Source organism: Eulemur rufifrons, chromosome 6 (genome assembly GCF_041146395.1).
Source record: "Eulemur rufifrons isolate Redbay chromosome 6, OSU_ERuf_1, whole genome shotgun sequence".
Taxonomy (NCBI): domain Eukaryota; kingdom Metazoa; phylum Chordata; class Mammalia; order Primates; family Lemuridae; genus Eulemur; species Eulemur rufifrons.
Genome location: NC_090988.1, coordinates 100408305 through 100427566, shown reverse-complemented (window position 1 = coordinate 100427566; position 19262 = coordinate 100408305). Strand labels below are relative to the sequence as shown.

The 19262-nt window shown below is 46.4% G+C and overlaps 1 protein-coding gene across 1 annotated transcript in view; it reads right to left on the bottom strand.

The window, feature by feature from the left end:
• Window positions 1-16745, bottom strand: part of TESMIN (testis expressed metallothionein like protein) — a 34972-nt gene extending 18227 nt beyond the window's left edge. The window contains exons 1-5 of the mRNA XM_069470296.1: window positions 16284-16745; window positions 13124-13282; window positions 9910-10030; window positions 7822-7898; window positions 4794-4885 (exon numbers count right to left, since the gene is read on the bottom strand). Coding sequence (XP_069326397.1) covers window positions 4794-4885; window positions 7822-7898; window positions 9910-10030; window positions 13124-13282; window positions 16284-16745 — 911 coding nt within the window. The remainder of the gene's footprint in view (window positions 1-4793; window positions 4886-7821; window positions 7899-9909; window positions 10031-13123; window positions 13283-16283) is intronic.
• Between the last annotated feature and the right edge of the window lie 2517 nt (window positions 16746-19262).

The window sequence follows — 19262 nt, the reverse complement described above, 5'->3', positions numbered from 1 at the left end:
TGCAGGGCTAGAGAATGTAAACCAAAACCCAAGAAAATTACACTACTTGCAGCATGGGCAGTGTCACTTAGTTGGCCAAGATAATACCAAAAAATCTGAACCAGGTTCACGCAAAAGTGGCTTTTTTCTTGCCGTTCTGGTGTACAGTGAGCGTTAGGACACGGTTGCTGAGAAATAACTGTGACATGTACACTGCTAGCCATTCCGGTTTGTCTAGACTGTGCTCCGCTTACTGACTGACTTCTAAACAACCTTATTTCATATTTAATAATGAAGGATTTGTGATTACTTACAATTTCAGACACTGGGATTTGGTACAGTTACATGGCTTTTTAGACTTTGTGTCCCATGAACTAAGAGTTACTCTACAAAGATTAAAAAAGAAAATGTATTCAGATGGTTACTCTTTAAAAAGAGAATTAGCTAAGCATCTGGTGTTTTTGAACAAATACTGAGAATATCAACGCCAGACAGTTATAGGTATTATTTATAGGAGCCTGACCATGAAATGGGAAGTTCGCATGTGGCGGAGCTAGCAGCACCAAAGCCGATGGTGCACACCCAGGGGGTCAGTGGTGGGCCGGGAGCGGGATCCTACTGCACTTCTCAAGAAATCTTCCTGGAGTTTCCTCCCTGACGTGTTTAAACCTCTATTTTATGTGCCCCTCCCACCACCAAACAGCTCCTTTTTCCCCCTAAAATCTGAACACTAATGGGAAGTATGAGTTAAAGAACAACAGATAAACCATTGTTCATATTTTGTTTTACCAATGTTAAAGCTGTCCGCACTATAATGTTACCAACAACATCAACGCACGTTCAAGTGTATCATGTGATTGTTGGGGACCTTCTCATTTTAAGAGGGGATTATTACCACTTCTTCCTAACTACATGTGGGGATTAGCACACAAGTCATCTTCAGGGGCATTAGAGGAGGAGACACAAATTCCTTCTCTAAGGCGTCTAAGATGTTGCCAAATGCGGGGCGGCTGCAGGTGAAAAACTGGGAGCAGTTTCCGAGCGTTGCTCAGCAGTGATGCCACGGAGGCAATGGAGAATGTTCGCAAGGCAAGAAGTTTACTAGGTTCCGGTGGGAGGAGGAGCACAGGCACAGGAACACCAGCTGCGATAGGGGCTCCCCTGGGCACTAACGTGGGTGCGCCTGTCTCATTCGGCAGTGTGCCCCTTGAGACCGTGCATGCAGGCTTCACGTCTGCAAGGCACTGGCTACTTCTGAGCAAGGGTACATATTGCTCTTGGGTTTCCTACAGAAACTAGAACACGCTTGGCACCAGGCTAATGCTTACTGACATGCTCATGTCACCACAGAGAACACGGGAATTACTCCGTGCTGTTTGCTGTATGGTTATAATGAATACAAATATCCTGAAGAGAAGCCAGCCCTCTTGCCCTGTGCTCTGTGCCCCCACATGCTCGGCTGTCTTGGCTGTCTGGAGTGATGCCAGTCCTAAATCATCGTAGCTCGGCCCGCCCTCCTCTGCTCTGGCGCAGACTCCACTGTGCCTGAGTCGTTGCTCTCCCGCCACTGTTCTCCCCATCTGTGCTTCTGCTTAGGGACCCGTCTCACCCCTCACTGGAAACAGCTCATGCTACCTGGACACATGGACAAGCTGCTAACTGTTACTTCTTCTGAGATATCTCCCATTTTTAAGATAATGTCCCTGAACCATGTCACTGAGTATGGTATTAATTTAGTACTCATATAGCTTGATTTCTCTGTTATAGACAGGAGAGTTGCAGCTTTCTGCCTTCATGGGTGTCTGCAGGTGGCAGGTCTAGCTTTCCCACCCCCTACTCCTCCACCTGTGGGTCAGACCTGGGCCTGGTCAGAGGAGGGGCTCTGACACCTACTTAACTGCTCTTGCCCTGGGCCCTCTCAAACCTTCCCTCAGCTGGGGCCCAGGGGGGCCAGGAGTGATAAGTGCTTCAGAGGACACCAGAAGTCACTATCTTTTTAATTTATGCTGCCTGTCCTGGAGGAATCCACCAACTAACTGGGGATATGAGACATATACAATTGAAAAATTAGAGAACATAAGATAGTATCTAATCAATGGTCAAATTGTTTTATACTGATTGTAAATGCTACAAAAATTCAGAGACAGGATAGTTCAATACAGATGAAAGAAGTTAAAACAAAATACTTTTGAAGGAAGTAGAACTTGACATCAATTTTTAAGGTTGTAAAGTTTCTTTATTACTGGTCAAAGGATGTTTCAGTTGAAATAACAGCATAAGCAAAGACACTGCATTAGGAATGAGCCCGAGTGCGTGAAGGATAGCGAGGGGCCAGCTGATTGCAGCGGAAACTAAATGGGAAAAAAACTTCCCTGGCTGCAATTGTATCTGACTACTCTCTTGTTGCCAATCTAAAAATGAAAGCGTTGGAAGAATTAGAAGAGATCTGGACCACTCTGCCTCAGGAAAGCAGTAAAAATAAACTACACCGCAACGAGATAAACCTCATCTTTAAGAAAAAAATTTTCCAGAGAAACAGACTCTTGAATATTCTTTATTATGAACTCCTAGCCTCAAGCAAGCCTCCCACCTTGGCCTGTCAGAGTGCTGGGATTAAAGGCGTGAGCCACCGTGCCAGATCTTAAATTATGATGTTCATTATGTTACCAAAAACAATAGCATCAACAATGTATCAGAATTCACATTAATTAACTGATTGATAATCGGCTTATTAAAGCTACACAGAGCGACAGGACATGAGCTTTTATTAAAAGGGTTTTTATTAATATGATGAGTAGTTAATAAGTTAGCCAGTTCACCACCCAACTCTATAAAGCATGATGACTGGGTCAATTCATGCATGCGGACTGCCGGCCTCGAGGCCCACGCGACCTGCCGCCGTGTCTCTGCTAGGTCAGGTGTGTTTGAACCACGCTGGGCCCACAGAGCTTCTTTTCTGAGAGGTGAAAAGCGAAAACTCTCGGTTGGGAACTCATGCAGACTGAAACAGCCAGAAACAGTTCTCTGAATGCTCCCTTACTACAAAGACTACATTGGTAGATTCCAGCACACCATCAGCCCTGTGGATGTCGAGATAACAATTACAGGGGCCACTTCAGTGGGGCAAAATCAAATCAAGTAACTAATTGCATCAAAAAATACAAACACAAAGCCCATGTTGTTTCTGGCACATCATTTATAATAGAACTCTTTTTTAACCTGCATAATTACTTCAAAATAAAGAAAAATAAGTGACTGAGAAAAATCTAGTATAGACTGGGAAGGAGGAGGAGGAGGAGGAGGAGGAGGAGGAGGAGGAGGAGGGAGGCGGCGGGGAGGAAAGAGGGAAAAGAAGAAACAGGTTGCATGAACACGCCCTCATCGCTGCCCCCGCATGGCAATGGCCGTCAGCTGCGCCAAAGCGGAGCCTCTGTGGCACCGCAACTGCGAGAGCACGTGTGTTAGAAACGTCAAATCCCCTCGAATGCCCTAGACACGACAAAGCACACAGCAATGCAGGACTGTTGACCAGAAGCCCCCAGATTACAGGAAAGATAAAGTGAGTATCCTCAGGGTCGTAACATCTTATATCATCCTGTGTCACCAAAGATGCGATGCTGTCAGCAGAGCCTGGAAGTTGCTTAAGTCATTTTTGTTTGAAATGTGGACAGCCTGGATGAGATGACCAATTACCCTCACACTGGCCGCATCCTCACCGATCCATCCCCCCAAGGCCGTGAGACAAGGGGACTGGCTCCTTCCAGTCTTATTCCACCAACTTCACTGCAAGTCACCAGCTGACCTGGCTCAGTATTACAACCCGCTCAAAGAGCAGCCGCTAAAACCGAAGCAGCAAATCTTACGCGAGCAACTACCACCCTCCAGCGACAGTGCCGAGGCGAAAGTGCTGCTCCGATCCTAGCGTGTCTCCAGAGCCCTACCCAGCGCTTCACCTCACAGCCTTCATTCCTGCCCCAGACCACTCTCCTCTCCCTCACCAAGGCCGTCACGAAGCCCTGCCCCGTGGCGGAGCACTGCCGCGGGCTGGCAGGCACGGAGGCCACAGTCCACACTTCTGAAGTGCTTTACCTGCTGTCTTTCAGGCCTCGGGACACACGACTGCATGAGATTGTGGGCCGAAAAACTCTCGGAGGCAGGAACAGACTGATATCCACCATCAGCTCCAGGGCTCCGTGAGCAGAGCTGCCCAGACCACCATCAGCACACCAATATTAACACGGCAGAGTTTCAACCAGCTTGGTTAGTTTACAATTAGTTACAATTATAAACACAACTTTAAAATCACAAGACAAAGTCCCGGTGCCGCCCACGTCCACCTGGAGATCGTGAGTATAGATTCACGCGCGAGCACCTGCCTGCCATACAGCAGGCGCCAACTCAGCGCGGGAGGCAGCCGGCAGAGGCAGCCCACAGGGCGCGTGACTGACCACCATCAACGTTAAGGGGCTGCCGCTTCATTACTAATATTGATGACAGCACAGTCTGAATCAATGAGAAACCGAGACAGAGCTACAAATGGCAGCAAGCCTCTGATACTGACACAGGCCCGCAGGTCGTAGAATGGAAGCAAATGGAGAGCACACACTGGCCTTTCCAGCAAGCATAAAACCAGACACGTACGGCAACATTGTTAGTGGCATTGCTTAAGGTAAAAAATAATTTTTCAAAAGTCATGAAGGTTTGCAGGCAAAACTAATTTTATAACATAGAAGAAAATCACAGTTGTATCCATCCAGAAGCCTCTTAAGCTCTTATGTTAAAGTAAGTGGCAATTTATTGCTTTTAATCCTTACCCAGCCAAAGTTATTTTCGGCGGTCCTGGAAGAGTTGATCCCGTGGGGAAAGCAGATCCGTTGACTACCGAGGGTAAGGCTCCGTTATCAAGCTGTACAAAGCCAGGGGCAAGAATATTTTGAATTAGCATGTGTTTTAAAAGTTCCAGCCCGCCAGCCCCTAGGTACAGATAAAAACGACTCTTTTTCTTCAAGTGGTTTACATCACAGTTCCTTTATGGCCAATTCCAGGCTTGTTACAACAGTGAATCTAACACTTGAGCAGGCTGTAGATCTAGGTCATCTTACAGACCTGCCTGGCCACAGGATGCCCTGGGGGTGAGAAAGCCCCAGACCATGCCGGCAAAGAGGGAAGCGTGTGGGGGACGCAGGGCCACCAGCCACACACCAGCAAGCAGTACACACGGCTGTCGGTCAGCTGGCCAGGGATATTGTAGTGGAACACTTACGTTCTTATGAACTACCAATTGTGAAACAAATTCAATTACAAATTTCCATAAACTAAAAATGTTCTTATTATTGTTCTTAGTTTAACATGAGAGATCTTGACACTTGAAGTCTCATTGGCAACTACTATTTTTCATCTATTAAAAAAATATTTTAGGCCAGGCGCGGTGGCTCACGCCTGTAATCCTAGCACTCTGGGAGGCCGAGGTGGGCGGATCGTTTGAGCTCAGGAGTTCGAGACCAGCCTGAATAAGAGCAAGACCCCCATCTCTACTAAAAATAGAAAGAAATTATATGGACAGCTAAAAATATATATAGAAAAAACTAGCCGGGCATGGTGGCACATGCCTGTAGTCCCAGCTACTCGGGAGGCTGAGACAGGAGGATCCCTTGAGCTCAGGAGTTTGAGGTTGCTGTGAGCTAGGCTGACGCCACGGCACTCACTCTAGCCTGGGCAACAGAGAGAGACTCTGTCTCAAAAAAAAAAAAAAAAATTTGTAATCAGTTTTGAACAAATTCAAAAGCAATGTTATAATCTCTGCATTTGCCATGTCCTTTGCTCTTTCAGTTCTTGGTTTTCTTTTGTCATTAGCATGGCTAACAATGGTTATTCACAGGAAAGGAATGGGTAGCAAAACCATTACCTGATTTTCTTATCAGTAGCTTGAAGAAATTAAAAGTATTGGATAAAATTAAGTTTTGAGATTATTTGCATGCATGACAGTTAAACATCCTGTCCTTGTCCTCTCTACCCTCCAAAATTAGAAATTTAAAAATAAGCTTTATTTAAGAAGTATAGTCTTAGAAAAAACACACGTATTTTATTCATTGTCTTCCCTTTCTCTCTTCTGCCCTTTTAACTTGTGTGCAGTCCCCGCCTGTTAGGGCTGGAAGACGCTGAGAAACCGCCCTGGGTCCAACTCGCTTGTGTGCAAGTCAGAGTCCTGAGTCCCGAGTTTCTCACCCCAGGACCGCTCCCACGTGCTCTCCCCTCTCTCTCACCCGAGTGCAGGGGGATGTTCACAAGGTACAGAGACTGGTGTCTCTTTCTCAGTCACCCAGGCACCTAATTGCTAGGTCTATGTCTCCAAATGGCAGTCTGAAGAATTCTGCATTCTTTTGGAGAAGGGATCTCATAGTTCTCAGGGTTGAGGCAGTTATTTGCATAAACCAGGTAAAATTATTTCCCCTAACCCTAACCCTAACCCTTATTTAAAGCAGAGAAAAAGAGATGTCTTTTGAGTACTACATAGGTCACACATCTGGGGCAACTTTATGCTAGAATCCATGAGTTTTCTTCAGCTAAGTGTGGCCACCTAGGAGTAAAGAAATAAACTCTAGATTCTGATCCTGTGGGTCTGAATCTCAGGGCTGGGGTAGGACCCAAGATTCTGCACTTCTCACCAGCTCCCGGGAACGCCAGTGCTCCCAGTGCGTGTGCCCTGCTTGAGTGGCAAGCGCTAATGGGTGTACAGAATTGGGGGTCTGCCGAGGAAGCGGAGCATTCTAGGGATGTAGCAAATGCTTTGCTGCAAGAATTGTCCCTAAGGTCCACACTGGATAAGAAGGTAGGGGAGCCAAAATGGGGACAGTGATAGTCAAGGAAAGATGGGGAGGAGGTGGAAAGACAGGAGGTTGTGGTCAAACGGGGGTTTCTAGTGCAAGGTCTTAGATGTGGAGGAGCAGGTGCCACATGTGCCTTCCCGACAGGTGGCTGAAACAGTGACAAAGGCCAGTGGTGTGGAAGAGTCAGCGGGCAGAGGTTTCCCTGCAGTCCCAACACCGGTTCCATGCCAGGTGCTTACATCACAGCTCAGACTTGTTCATCTCCTGCACTGCTTGCCACTCTCTTTTCTCCTGGCCAATATATTAGCCCACTGATGTAAGCCAGGTGCTTAGAAGAGCACCTGCCCTGTTGATGGGGGAGTGAGTGCCTGCGTGAGCCAAGCTTTGTGCCAGTTCTCAGTCTACAGACACACTTGGCCCCTGGCCCTGTGGAGCTTGCATTCCCGTGGGTGGATGCAGACAAACCAACCACCCAAAAAACATAAGACGGTGACAGTATTGTGCAGAGGAGGAGACAAGTGCTGGGACAGTGACTGGCTGTCTACACTGGGGAGTCACGGAGGGCTCTTCTGGGGAGGTGACACTTTATAGCAAGACTTGGGAAAAAGAGCATATTTGTCTTCTACTTATATGTGATATGTGCATATTACGGTGTAATCATAAAATCAAACTTTAAAAAAGCATTTCCATAACACTGAGGGAGTTGAGGAACGTTCTGGACCAGGTAGGTGGTATGCACTGACGGCAGGGCTGCAAAGGACCAGCTCGGCAAACGGGCAGGATGCTGGTCTGGAGACTGCAGGAAAGGCCAAACAGTTTCCACGGCTGGCAAAGAGGCATGTCTGAGACGGACACCGTCCCTCCACAGTGTCTAACACGGTGAAGGATTGCATACTTGGTAAATGTTTCCTTGTTGATTTTCAGATGGAGGATAAATTAGTAATTCCAACTGCAACAATTAAAATTTCAAGAAATAATGCCCAATTGTATTTTTTTTATCAAAACAATGACTCACTTGTTGTGTTATGAGATTTAATTTTGCTGGTACTGGCAAAAATCTTCCTACTAAAGTAGTCATTGGTTTAGGGACATCTGTAAGGAAGACAATTAAAATTAGTTGATAGCATATATTGTTTCTTTTCCACTTATACATGGAAGAAAGTACAAAAATAAAAATGTATTATGGATTTATCATGTACAAAGTTATTTAAACTTATCTTGATCCTAGTTATGTTTTTAATTCTATAAAACCTTTCAGGTCAGCGTATTTTTTTTTTTTATTAATACTTATTAGGTTTTTGTGTGTGTGTGTGTGTGTGGTTTTTTTTTTTTTTTTTTTGTCATAAAGCTACTTAACCTGAGCTTCCAGGAATAGTCTACTACACCAAAAATGTTGTTAGTGCTCAGGTTCCCAAACTGTGTCAAGGTGCCCTGGGGTGCCACAGCAAACTAATTTTTTTAGAAATGGGTCTTGCTATGTTGACCAGTCTGGCCTTGAACTCCTGGGCTCAAGCTATCCTCCTACCTCAGCCTCCCAAGTAGCTGTGACTATAGGCTTGTAGCAGGTACCTGGCTATTTTGTATTTTCAAAGAAAGCCCAGTAACATCTGTTGGATACCACATGAACTACTTTCAATTAATGTGTATTCTTTTTTTCGAATGGTTACTAAGTTGTCAGGATATAAATACTTATTAAGTTATTTGGACTAAACTACTTAATACTGGAACCGATATGTATTTCTTTGGCCTGAGAGCATCATAAAAAACTTCCTTGAGATACCAAGGTTGCTCCTTGGTGAACCTCCGTGCTCATGAGTCTAGGCGGAGAGAGAACCGTGTCTTACTCTCCTGCGGCACCCGCCAGGCTGAACTCGTGTTCTTCTCTGGGTTTATGCAACCTTTGAGTGAGGAAACTTAGACTTGGGCAACAGGACGCATTTATGCTATGGTGATGTCTAGTATGTACAGAGCGTAACAAAGGAGACTGGGGGCATGATTATGTGACGTGGAAATCGAATTAGAAAACATTGTATAAACCCTCTCCTTCTGAGCATCTCAAGGCACTAGGATTTTGGTATGCGCCCGGAGGAAGCACAGTAGAGAAGAATGTATCCCTGCCCACAGAGGTCACAGACGCAACACTGACCTACAGGGAACGGAACTATAAAGTCTGTGGCTGGTCTGTACCAAAGGGCTTCTTGCGGCCAAAGCCCCAACACCAGCTTCTTCAATGTGAAAAAGTGAATGTAAATGTGAATTGAAGATATTTTCTCTGTCCCTGGATAAAGAGACTGTCAGGATGGAGTGGGGGAGATAAGGAGTCACGTGTCTTTTTGCCCTGGACTCCAAAGGCCAATAAAACTACCTCTGGATTTAATATTGGTTTTAAAGTTTTGGCAAGGTCAGTGAGTCATCTGATAATGAAATACTCTGGTTAACTCAAGATCTAGAGGAATGTGATTATGTGTAGTCCACATAGAGATGCCCAGTTTTCAAGAATCAGTGTCTAGCTTTTGTTAAACACAATCCTAAAATACGTCATTTAATCTTTCTTTAATCATTCATAAAGTATTTCAGAATAATCAAGTACTTACAGGTAATTTATTATTATTGTGCCAGTTTAAAGAAGTTTTTAGTGAATGAATGTCAGATAAATCATTTGATAGTTATTTCAGAACTCATGGTAATTAAAGCAGAGTGATAGTTCTCTAGTGATAGTGACTGATTACATTAAAATGTTTACATTAACATGTAGATCATTTATACCACACCTGAACAGTCAACCCACCAAGCCGATCTGGGAAAGGCTAATGTTTCAACCTGGGCACATCTAGGCACCTTGGGTAGGATCACAAAGCTTTCTGCAGCTAGCTGACGTGAAGGAGAGCTATCTAAGAATTTGAGACTGTCAATACAAGGCATATAAATTGGTCTATAAAGATATATTTTATGCTATTCTTAGCTCACTAATATGGGCTAAGAGGTTTGCCAAATTGCCTACTTAATAACCTGCCTATTTCACTTTTATTCTATACATAAGCCAAACATATTCACTTACCAACTTACATATGATATACAACATAATTGTTTTATTATTTTGTACCTGACTGTAGATAATTATTTTGGTCTTGATATTGAGGAACCAAATGAAGTGCTTTCAGTTCTCTTGTGCCAGAATTGTCTATACACAGCATTTGTGTACCCCCTTTCAACTGACATATCACCTAAAATGAAAAATAATGATCACATTTCATTTTTAAAAGATAACTCCAATAATATGAATCTAAACAAACTTAAATCTGATAAAACAGCTTTAATCCAGAATTTAAGTTTTAATGGAAAATTATAGATCTATTTTCTATTTCTTTTTTTTTTTTTTTTTTTTGAGACAGAGTCTCACTCTGTTGCCCAGGCTAGAGTGAGTGCCGTGGCATCAGCCTAGCTCACAGCAACCTCAAACTCCTAGGCTCAAGCGATCCTCCTGTCTCAGCCTCCCGAGTAGCTGGGACTACAGGCATGCACCACCATGCCCGGCTAATTTTTTCTATATATATATTTTTTTTAGCTGTCCATATAATTTCTTTCTCTTTTTAGTAGAGATGGGGTCTCGCTCTTGCTCAGGCTGGTCTCGAACTCCTGAGCTCAAACGATCCGCCCACCTCGGCCTCCCAGAGTGCTAGGATTACAGGCGTGAGCCACCGCGCCTGGCCTATTTTCTATTTCTTATTCTATAATAATATGCTCTCTGGAGGTATCGAAGGGCAAAAACTTTCCCAGAAATGTTTCCTGAGATGTGTTCAATGTGAAGTCCCTGCACATGTCTTTCTCCACAGGTGTCTTGGGAATCAGGTGACTGTGGCCCAGCGCTTCCTCTGCCCTGTCCTCACTCCATGGTCCACACAGCAAGCTCGCTGCTCTGCTGCCCCTGGATCATACAGACCTGGCTGACGCTCAGAAAGACTGGACCCCCCATTCCCTTTCTGTAGCTGGGCACATACTTAGAACAGTCTAATTTCACTATAGTTGTTCTTTCCTGCCACACACACATTATTAACACATAGGGTTTTTTTTTTTTTTTTTTTTTGAGACAGAGTCTCGCTCTGTTGCCCAGGCTAGAGTGAGTGCCGTGGCGTCAGTCTAGCTCACAGCAACCTCAGACTCCTGGGCTTAAGCGATCCTACTGCCTCAGCCTCCCGAGTAGCTGGGACTACAGGCATGCGCCACCATGCCCGGCTAATTTTTTGTATATATATATTTTAGTTGGCCAGATAATTTCTTTCTATTTTTAGTAGAGACGGGGTCTTGCTCTTGCTCAGGCTGGTCTCGAACTCCTGACCTCGAGCGATCCACCCGCCTCGGCCTCCCAGAGTGCTAGGATTACAGGCGTGAGCCACCGCGCCCGGCCAACACATAGGGTTTTTAAAATGTCCTTTTATTTCCTGTAAGTATAGCTTAGAAAGGTTAATTGAAGAACTGGAAAATTCTAAAGCCATCTCAATCTTCCTGGGCCAGACTAGCACTATCAGATCCCGCATTTGGATTTTTTTGTGTGTGTGAGACAGGGTCTCACTCTCTTGCCCAGGCTGGAGTATAGTGGCACAATCATAGCTCACTGCTGCCTCAAACTCATGGCCCCAAGCAATCCTCCCATCTCAGCCTCCTAAGTAGCTGGGACTACAGGCATGTACCATGCCTGGCTGATTTTTAAATTTTTTGTAGGGATGGGGTTTCACTATGATGCCCAGGCTGGTCTCTAACTCCTGGCCTTAAGTGACCCTCCTACCTTAGTCTCCCAAAGTGCTGAGATTACAGGCATGAGCCACTGTGCCTGGCCCCCCATTTGGATTCTAACCATAAATAAATCCTCAGTGAGCCAGGTGAGTCTATCAGTCAATTCCATCAGTCAAGCAAAAGCAGTGATGGAACTGGCTGTGTGCCCAGCTCTGCTCCAGGCCACTTATCATGGATACAAGGGCAAGAGAAGCTGTGATTTCTGCCTGCACACAGCTTCCAATTCCAATGGCAGAACCAAAACTACACAGAAGCTGTGGTTTCTACACTTAAGTTGCTTATGATCTAGGTGGGAAAACCCAAATAAGCATAAAGAACCAATGTTATCAAAATAACACACATAGAACCTACTATGATAGCGAGGTGCAGACCACTGGGTTAAAATGTCACATCACCCTGACATGTGATAAGAAGCCAGCACTGGTATTCAGCTGGAATTGTATTTGAATGTGAAGGATAAAGTTACAGCCCCCCCCCCCCGCCCCCACCCCACACAGAACTGGGGGAAAGGCTCAGTGTGGCCTCTCCAAATCCCTCTGTGTTGCATACTCCTGGGCCCTACCCACACAGGGGCCTCTGCCCTGCCTTCTGGAAAGTGCGAGAACATCACTCTGCAGTCTAGGGAACCAGAGACTTCCAATCCTACTGACCTGCTTTGGGGCCCTAGAAAAGCTCTGCTCTCAGAACCCATGGCCCCAAACAGGACCACAGACAGAGAGGTGAGTACTAGTATATGCCACAACTAAGCCAAAATTCGTGATGAACTCATTTTCAAGTATTTGCTTATTAAAGTCTACGCCTTAGAGCTAGGCTCTCATTTCTAAGAATAAAGAACTGCTGGGTGAAGCGCAATCATTGGTTCTCTGGGCTCTAAGCACTTTGCCAAGAGAATTCTGGGGGTGGGGTTTCCTGGCTCCCCCACTCCTAGTCCTCACCACAGTGAGATCTGGAGCTCTAGATGCACCACCTTACTATGAAGACAAATGCAGACGATGTAACATCTGTTTTCTTATCCATAAAATGGGGATAAAAGTAATGCCTACCCTACAGAGTTGTTAGGAGGATTAAATGAAATAAAGGTGCAAAAATATGACATAAACCACAGATGTGACTGATTACAAATCCCATGTTAGCTGTCATCATTAGCAATGTGAAGACAGGAAGCCTCTGCCCTGAAGCCACAGAGCTGCAGCCCCACCGGCCACCAATACGCCAAACCACAGGCCCAGCCCCCAGCTCTGCGCTGACTGGTGTGACTTGTGCTTACTTTCCTTAACAAATATAGCAATGCCCTAATCTTTGTTCGGTTTGCTAAGACTGATAGAAATGAGAATCTTAGATGTGAAATGTGAAAGGCTCTAGTTGATGTCCTTTCTTTTTGATAGATGAGACAACCAAATATGCTGATTTCAACAGGTAAACAAACAATGAATAACAATGACCGAAATAATCTATCGACTTGGTAATGACAGGGGTGCAACATTTAATATAATCTTAATCACACACATTTTCTTTGGCATAATTACCATTGGGTTCAGGTCTTTCTTATAAGAACAACCAGAGGCGTCCTCTGGTTCTTGGGATGATGGGAACTTGCAGCAGGATTCCTGAGCAAGAACACTCTGAAGAGTTGCTTCCTCCGGGTTGTTACTTGTAATAGTACCACCTGTTTCCTTTATTTCAACCTAAAAAAAGCAATCGTAATTTTAGGGAACACATGGTAGACATTGGCTCTTGCAGTTGCATAATACAGAAAATTTAAATCTGAGTTCTATGTAAAAGTTACATTTTAAAGGAAAGAGCACCCTCATCCCTAATGCCTCTCTTTCCTCATCTGACCAGCCCCCCTGGGGACTGAGCAAGACTCTGAGGACCAAACCATTTGTCCATGAGGTGTGGAGATGTGATTTTGATGTGGTGTTTGTGCAGTTTCAAAAATGTGGTCTAAGTAACTGAGAAGACCCCCCAGTTGGTCATGTGCCTCTCTTGCTGCTTCACGGCCCCCCACGCTAATGACCTGGAGGCCTCCCTTAAAATTGCCTGAAATGTGGCCCCTTCGCACATTCTTCAAGGACATTCATTAGCTTGTAGTAAATGTCCAAGTTAATCATTTTGTTTTGTTTTTTCCTTAAAAAGTACAAAATCCTCGGTGATGTTTTAGTAATATAACATGTGATTTATCATTTATAATGTATTTACAGTAATATTTACAATTAAGTAGTAGCCCTTTCCTGACTTAACAGTAGGACAACAATAAGAAACAGAGTAGGGAGTAACTTGTTTTCTGAGCTTTGTTTCTGAGCTATCCTCTGCAACAACTGTTAACCCAATGACACACTAGCAAAACTACCAAAAATACAGAGAAATACAATGATACTACTGAAAATCAATGGAATTTTAAAAACTAAAGTCCTGATAGTTTAACAAAATTACTATCAGAATTGAGTGTTTCAAAATTGGGATGCTTCTTTTTAAAATTTGATAAGAATGTAAGGAAGATTGGGAAGCAACCCACACCTTGCCTCATCCCTCCCCTCTCTAACCTCCACCTGCCCAGGCTGCCTGGCAGAGAGCACAGGTAAGTCTCCCCAAAGGCGAGGGGGCAGGCCATGAAGTCCAGCCTTCAAAAAAGATGGTGATTCTGAGGTAACATTCTAAAGACCTCACATAAAATCACAGAGCAGGTAACTATCTTTCAAAATGTGAATGTTGACTCAAAGTTGGAGATTGTCTAACCTAATAAAATCAGAAGTCCAAATAATAATTACCATGTATGGCAAATTACTTAGCACAGCACACTAGCATCTAGGTATAGATCTTTATTTCTTTTCTTTTCTTTTTTTTTTTTTTTTTTTTTTTTGAGACAGAGTCTCGCTTTGTTGCCCGGGCTAGAGTGAGTGCCATGGCGTCAGCCTAGCTCACAGCAACCTCAAATTCCTGGGCTCAAACAATCCTCCTGCCTCAGCCTCCCGAGTAGCTGGGACTACAGGCATGCACCACCATGCCCGGCTAATTTTTCTATATATATATTTTAGCTGTCCATATAATTTCTTTCTATTTTTAATAGAGACGGGGTCTCGCTCTTGCTCAGGCTGGTTTCAAACTCCTGAGCTCAAACAATCTGCCCACCTCGGCCTCCCAGAGTGCTAGGATTACAGGCATGAGCCACTGCGCCCGGCCTAGGTATAGATCTTAAAAGAGATAAAGTTTAGCTATATTTCAAGTTATAGCTTTGTATATTTCAAATTTTATAGTAACATGGAAAACTTAAAATATTTAAACTACTTACATACTACAGTGAAATTCCATTTTTACAAAATGGATTTAAATGAAAGTCAATATGTGGGAACGAATTTCGAGAAAAAGGAAATTAGCAATTAACCTTGGTATTAACCATTCTGTTTAAATGGTGAACATGTCCATGCTGCAACTTTTTCATGTTATTAATCAGAAAATAGTCCATAAAAATTCACAAAGCCAAGTTTCTCTTTTGTCAAACCAGCAGTCCATTAAAATTGGATTACATTAAGAAAATTTTACTGCCTTTAATATTAGCTAATTCCCTTCCCTGTTCTGATTAACGTTCACTGACGCCACTTTGTGAAGGAAGCAAGCTGAACTAGGACCAATATGAGTTGGGCCTGGTAACAAAGTGGAGTCCCTAACATCTCAAGCCATCTGAAAAAGGTTCTGAGGAAGACCTCCGCACTGGGAGAAGGCTGTGGGGACCAGATGGCCTGTATTGTTCCTCCTCTAAGGGGAAACTGAGAGGTCAGTGGAGGCCCAGCCCTGCCCCACATGTTCCTTTACACCAAGGAGCATGGTTATGACACAAGAAAAGCAGAAAAATCCAAGCGCCTGCTGCAGCGACTTAAATGAAGTCAGGCTCCACCATCTCAACGCTGACTCAAAAATGTTCCACAAAGGCTTAATCCACCACTTACTAAACTGATTTAATGGATGAGTAATCTAGTTTCCCAAACTGGATCCTTTTGGGGGGTACAGCACAAATTTTCTTGGGATCCTTTGCTTCCTTTGAAAACTGTTTAGTTTCAGGAAGAACACGGTAGAAATTACCAGTGGTTGTCCATAGCTAAAGAGGGCCATTAGCTGAGAGTTAGCAAGGAGTTATTTAGGCTCTGATTTATATCACATATGCTGGAAGAACAATCACTTCTCAGCAAAGGGAAGATCTAACTAACATCTTGGTTTCAGGGTTCAGCAAACACAAGTATTAACTGAGTCCTTGCTATGAATTACGAGCCTGATAAACTGAAAGGACAACATGCAAGATGCAAACAGGCCAACACTCAATCACACTGCATTTGTTCTCATAGACACTAGCTACTCTTAACACGGTGTAGGGCTCCTTTCCTAAAGCCAAGGATAGCAACAGAGCGGGAGGTGACAAACTTTCTGACCTCCCCCCCTCCTTTGCTGGATGCTGTCTGAATGGTCAGGCCAGGTTTGAACCACTAGCCCGGGGCCCACTCCCCTGCAGTTGGAAGGGCTTGGCCCGGGGTGTGTGTGTGCTGTGTTACCAGGGGTGTGTGTGCTGTGTCACCAGGGCTGCTGCTGGCCCAGGGGAGATGCTCGCAGAGGGAAGTCTTGGGAGAGCACGGCGGGTCCCAGGTCTATGTGGAAAGGGGCGCCGGGGTCCTGTGCCTATTTCCCAGACCGTCTTACTGGAATCACCCGGACGCCGGGGTGGGCGGCTCCTTCCCTGGCCCAGGCGCCCAGGGGCACGACGGCGGGACCGCGGGGCGGCAGCAGCGAGGACAGGAAGTGGACGTTGTAGGCGGGCGCGGCGGGCGGCGCGGCGTCGTCCAGGGGGTTGAGCTCGGGCAGCCCGGGGTACGCCCCCAGGAGCGGCTCGTCGTCCGCGTCCGCCAGCAGCTCCACCTTGACCTTGCTCTGGCAGTCCGCGCCCCGCGCGGGGCTGAACGCGCGCAGCAGCGGCTCCCTGGGCTCGGCCGCGCTCAGGTACGCGTCCTTCAGGACGTGGAACTCGTCCTCCTCGTGCTTCACCGCCACCGGCGGCTTCAGCGCCAGGCTTTCCGGCGCGAACGGACTGTCGGCGCTGAAAAGCTCCGTCACCATCGCGTCCTCGGGGTCGGGCATCCCGCCGAGCAGAGGGGCCTCTTCCATGGTCACGGCCGCACCGCCCGGGCCCCGCACCTGCAAGGCCGGCCAGGTGAGGCGGCGCCGCCCCGCCCGCCCCGCCGCCCCGGACCCGGCCGCCCGCTGCCCCGCGAGCTGGCCGGGGCCCACCGCCCCCCTCCCCGCCCGCAGACCCGAGGCCCGGCCGGGGGCCGCGGGGAGACCCGACGGGGCGCCCTGTCAGACCGCCTCAGAGGTCGGTGCGCGGCTGCCAGAGCGGGGCGAAGAGCCGGACTAGCGCACTAGCGGCCGTTGGCAGTTGGGGAGGGGGCGGGGCCAGGGAGGGGCGGGGTCAAGGTGGGGGAGGAGCCAGGGAGCCGGGAGGGCGGGGCCAAGCACCGCGCGAGGCGGAACCTGAAGTCCCGCGGTTGTGAGAGGCGGGGCGGGGAAAGGCGGGCGCTCCACTCCGGGATCAGCTGCTCCAGGCACAGGTTGGGAAACTGAGGCCCCAGCGAGGCTGGGGCAGCGCTAGGTGGGACTCCCTAGTCTTTTGTTTTTGAGACAGGGTCTGCTCTGTCGCCCTAGCTAGAGTGCAGTGGCGTCGTCACAGCTCACTGCAGCCTCGAAGCCCTGGGCTCGAGCGATCCTCTCGCCTCGGCCTCCCGAGGAGCTGGGACCACAGGCACGCGCCACCATGCCTGGCTAATTTTTCTACTTTTTTAAGAGACGGGGTCTTGCTCTTGCTCAGGCTGGCCTCGAACTCCTGGCCTCAAGCGATCCTCCTGTCTCGGCCTCCCAGAGTGCTAAGATTACAGGCCCGAATCACCTCTCTGGTCTTTTTTTTTTTTTTTTTTTGAGACAGAGTCTCACTCTGTTGCCCAGGCTAGAGTGAGTGCCGAGGCGTTAGCCTAGCTCACAGCAACCTCAAACTCCTGAGCTCAAGCGATCCTCCTGTCTCAGCCTCCCGAGTAGCTGGGACTACAGGCATGCGCCACCATGCCCGGCTAATTTTTTTTTCTATATATATTTTTAGCTGTCCATATAATTTCTTTCTATTTTTAGTAGAGATGGGGTCTCGCTCTTGCTCAGGCTGGTCTCGAACTTCTGAGCTCAAACGATCCGCCCACCTCGGCCTCCCAGAGTGCTAGGATTACAGGCGTGAGCCACCGCGCCCGGCCTCTGGTCTTTAAAATAGTTTTTCTGCTCTCAGGACAGAGCCAGGGACAGGGGCTTGCACGTGCGCATTCCCAACCTTGTAGACACTTCCCAACCTAAGTGACAGAGCTTGAATGTGTAGCTGACTGGTGTGTGGGGATGAGGGGAGTCGGTCAAAAAAATAAGTAACAGATACAACTGAACTCTCAAACTTAGGGTGAGGAGTGAGCTAAATCCATCCTTCACAGAAGCGGAAGTTAATAGGTATCATGCCTGCATCAAGAAGAGAAGACAGCATATTTTGGGGGATGGCTGCAACCTGGCAACCTAACCAGGCAGAGTTCAAAGGGTGTTGGGGGCGGTGAGGGGCGTGGTTGCTCAAACCCCTTCTAAATCAGCCTCCCTCCCATGCCAGCTACCACCCCCTTCCCAATGGTCCTCTTGTTTGCCTTGGAAGACCTAAGATCTTGCCACGGGTCAGCTTGGTTCTCTTCTTCCTCAACCTTCCCGACAGCCAGAACCTGGTGGGGTCACTGCTGTATTCCCAGTGCCTAGAACTAGGGCTCAAGAAATCAGCTGGAAAAATGGGCTTTATACAATCATTTAACAGATGTTTACTGAGCACCTACTATGTGTCAGGCACTGTTCTGGGCACTGGGGCAAAGGTATGGACTAATAAATGAACATAAAGCGAAAATCAACAGGCCCTACTTACTCAGAAGCTTTTCTTCCCAGTCGAGTGTAGGGACCTCGTGATACCCACTCTGCCTGCTTCGGGGCCTTTTTTTGCATATTTCTCACCTTTGTCCCAAGTGCCCAAGCTTGGTTTCTGATTTATAATCCCCTTTATTAATATAACAAAAGAGAAGCAAATAGTGTAGTAGACTGGGATTAATGTTTTATTAAATGATAACCTACATTCATACTGTGCGTTTCTAAGATTTACATCCAAAGAGCATATTGTATTTACATGCAATGGACAGTCCAAGATAACAAATTCAAACCATGGCTGTGTTAAGACTATGGTTTGTTCCGCATTAAATTAAATACATAATACTCTTACCTCCCCCTTTCAACATGTACAATAAAAACTCTTCCTCTTTTTAATGAATATAAAATTGCATTGATAACTGCACTGATTAGCAACAACTACATTTGAAACAGTTAAAACCTGAGAGATAAACCCATATATACTGAAGCGCTAACACCGCTACACTTGAATTCCTGTGTGAACACCACGGTAACACAGACTGCTCAGGGGTTGATAGTGCGTGGTCCAGGTGGCTCTGACAGAGACTGATGCCGCTGACAGCTTTTGATTGGATGCTACCCTTGCCCTGGGCCGAGGGGCTATTTCCCCCCAAATCTGCTTGAGTTGCATACCACAGATGGTCGGGGGTTTTGTTACTA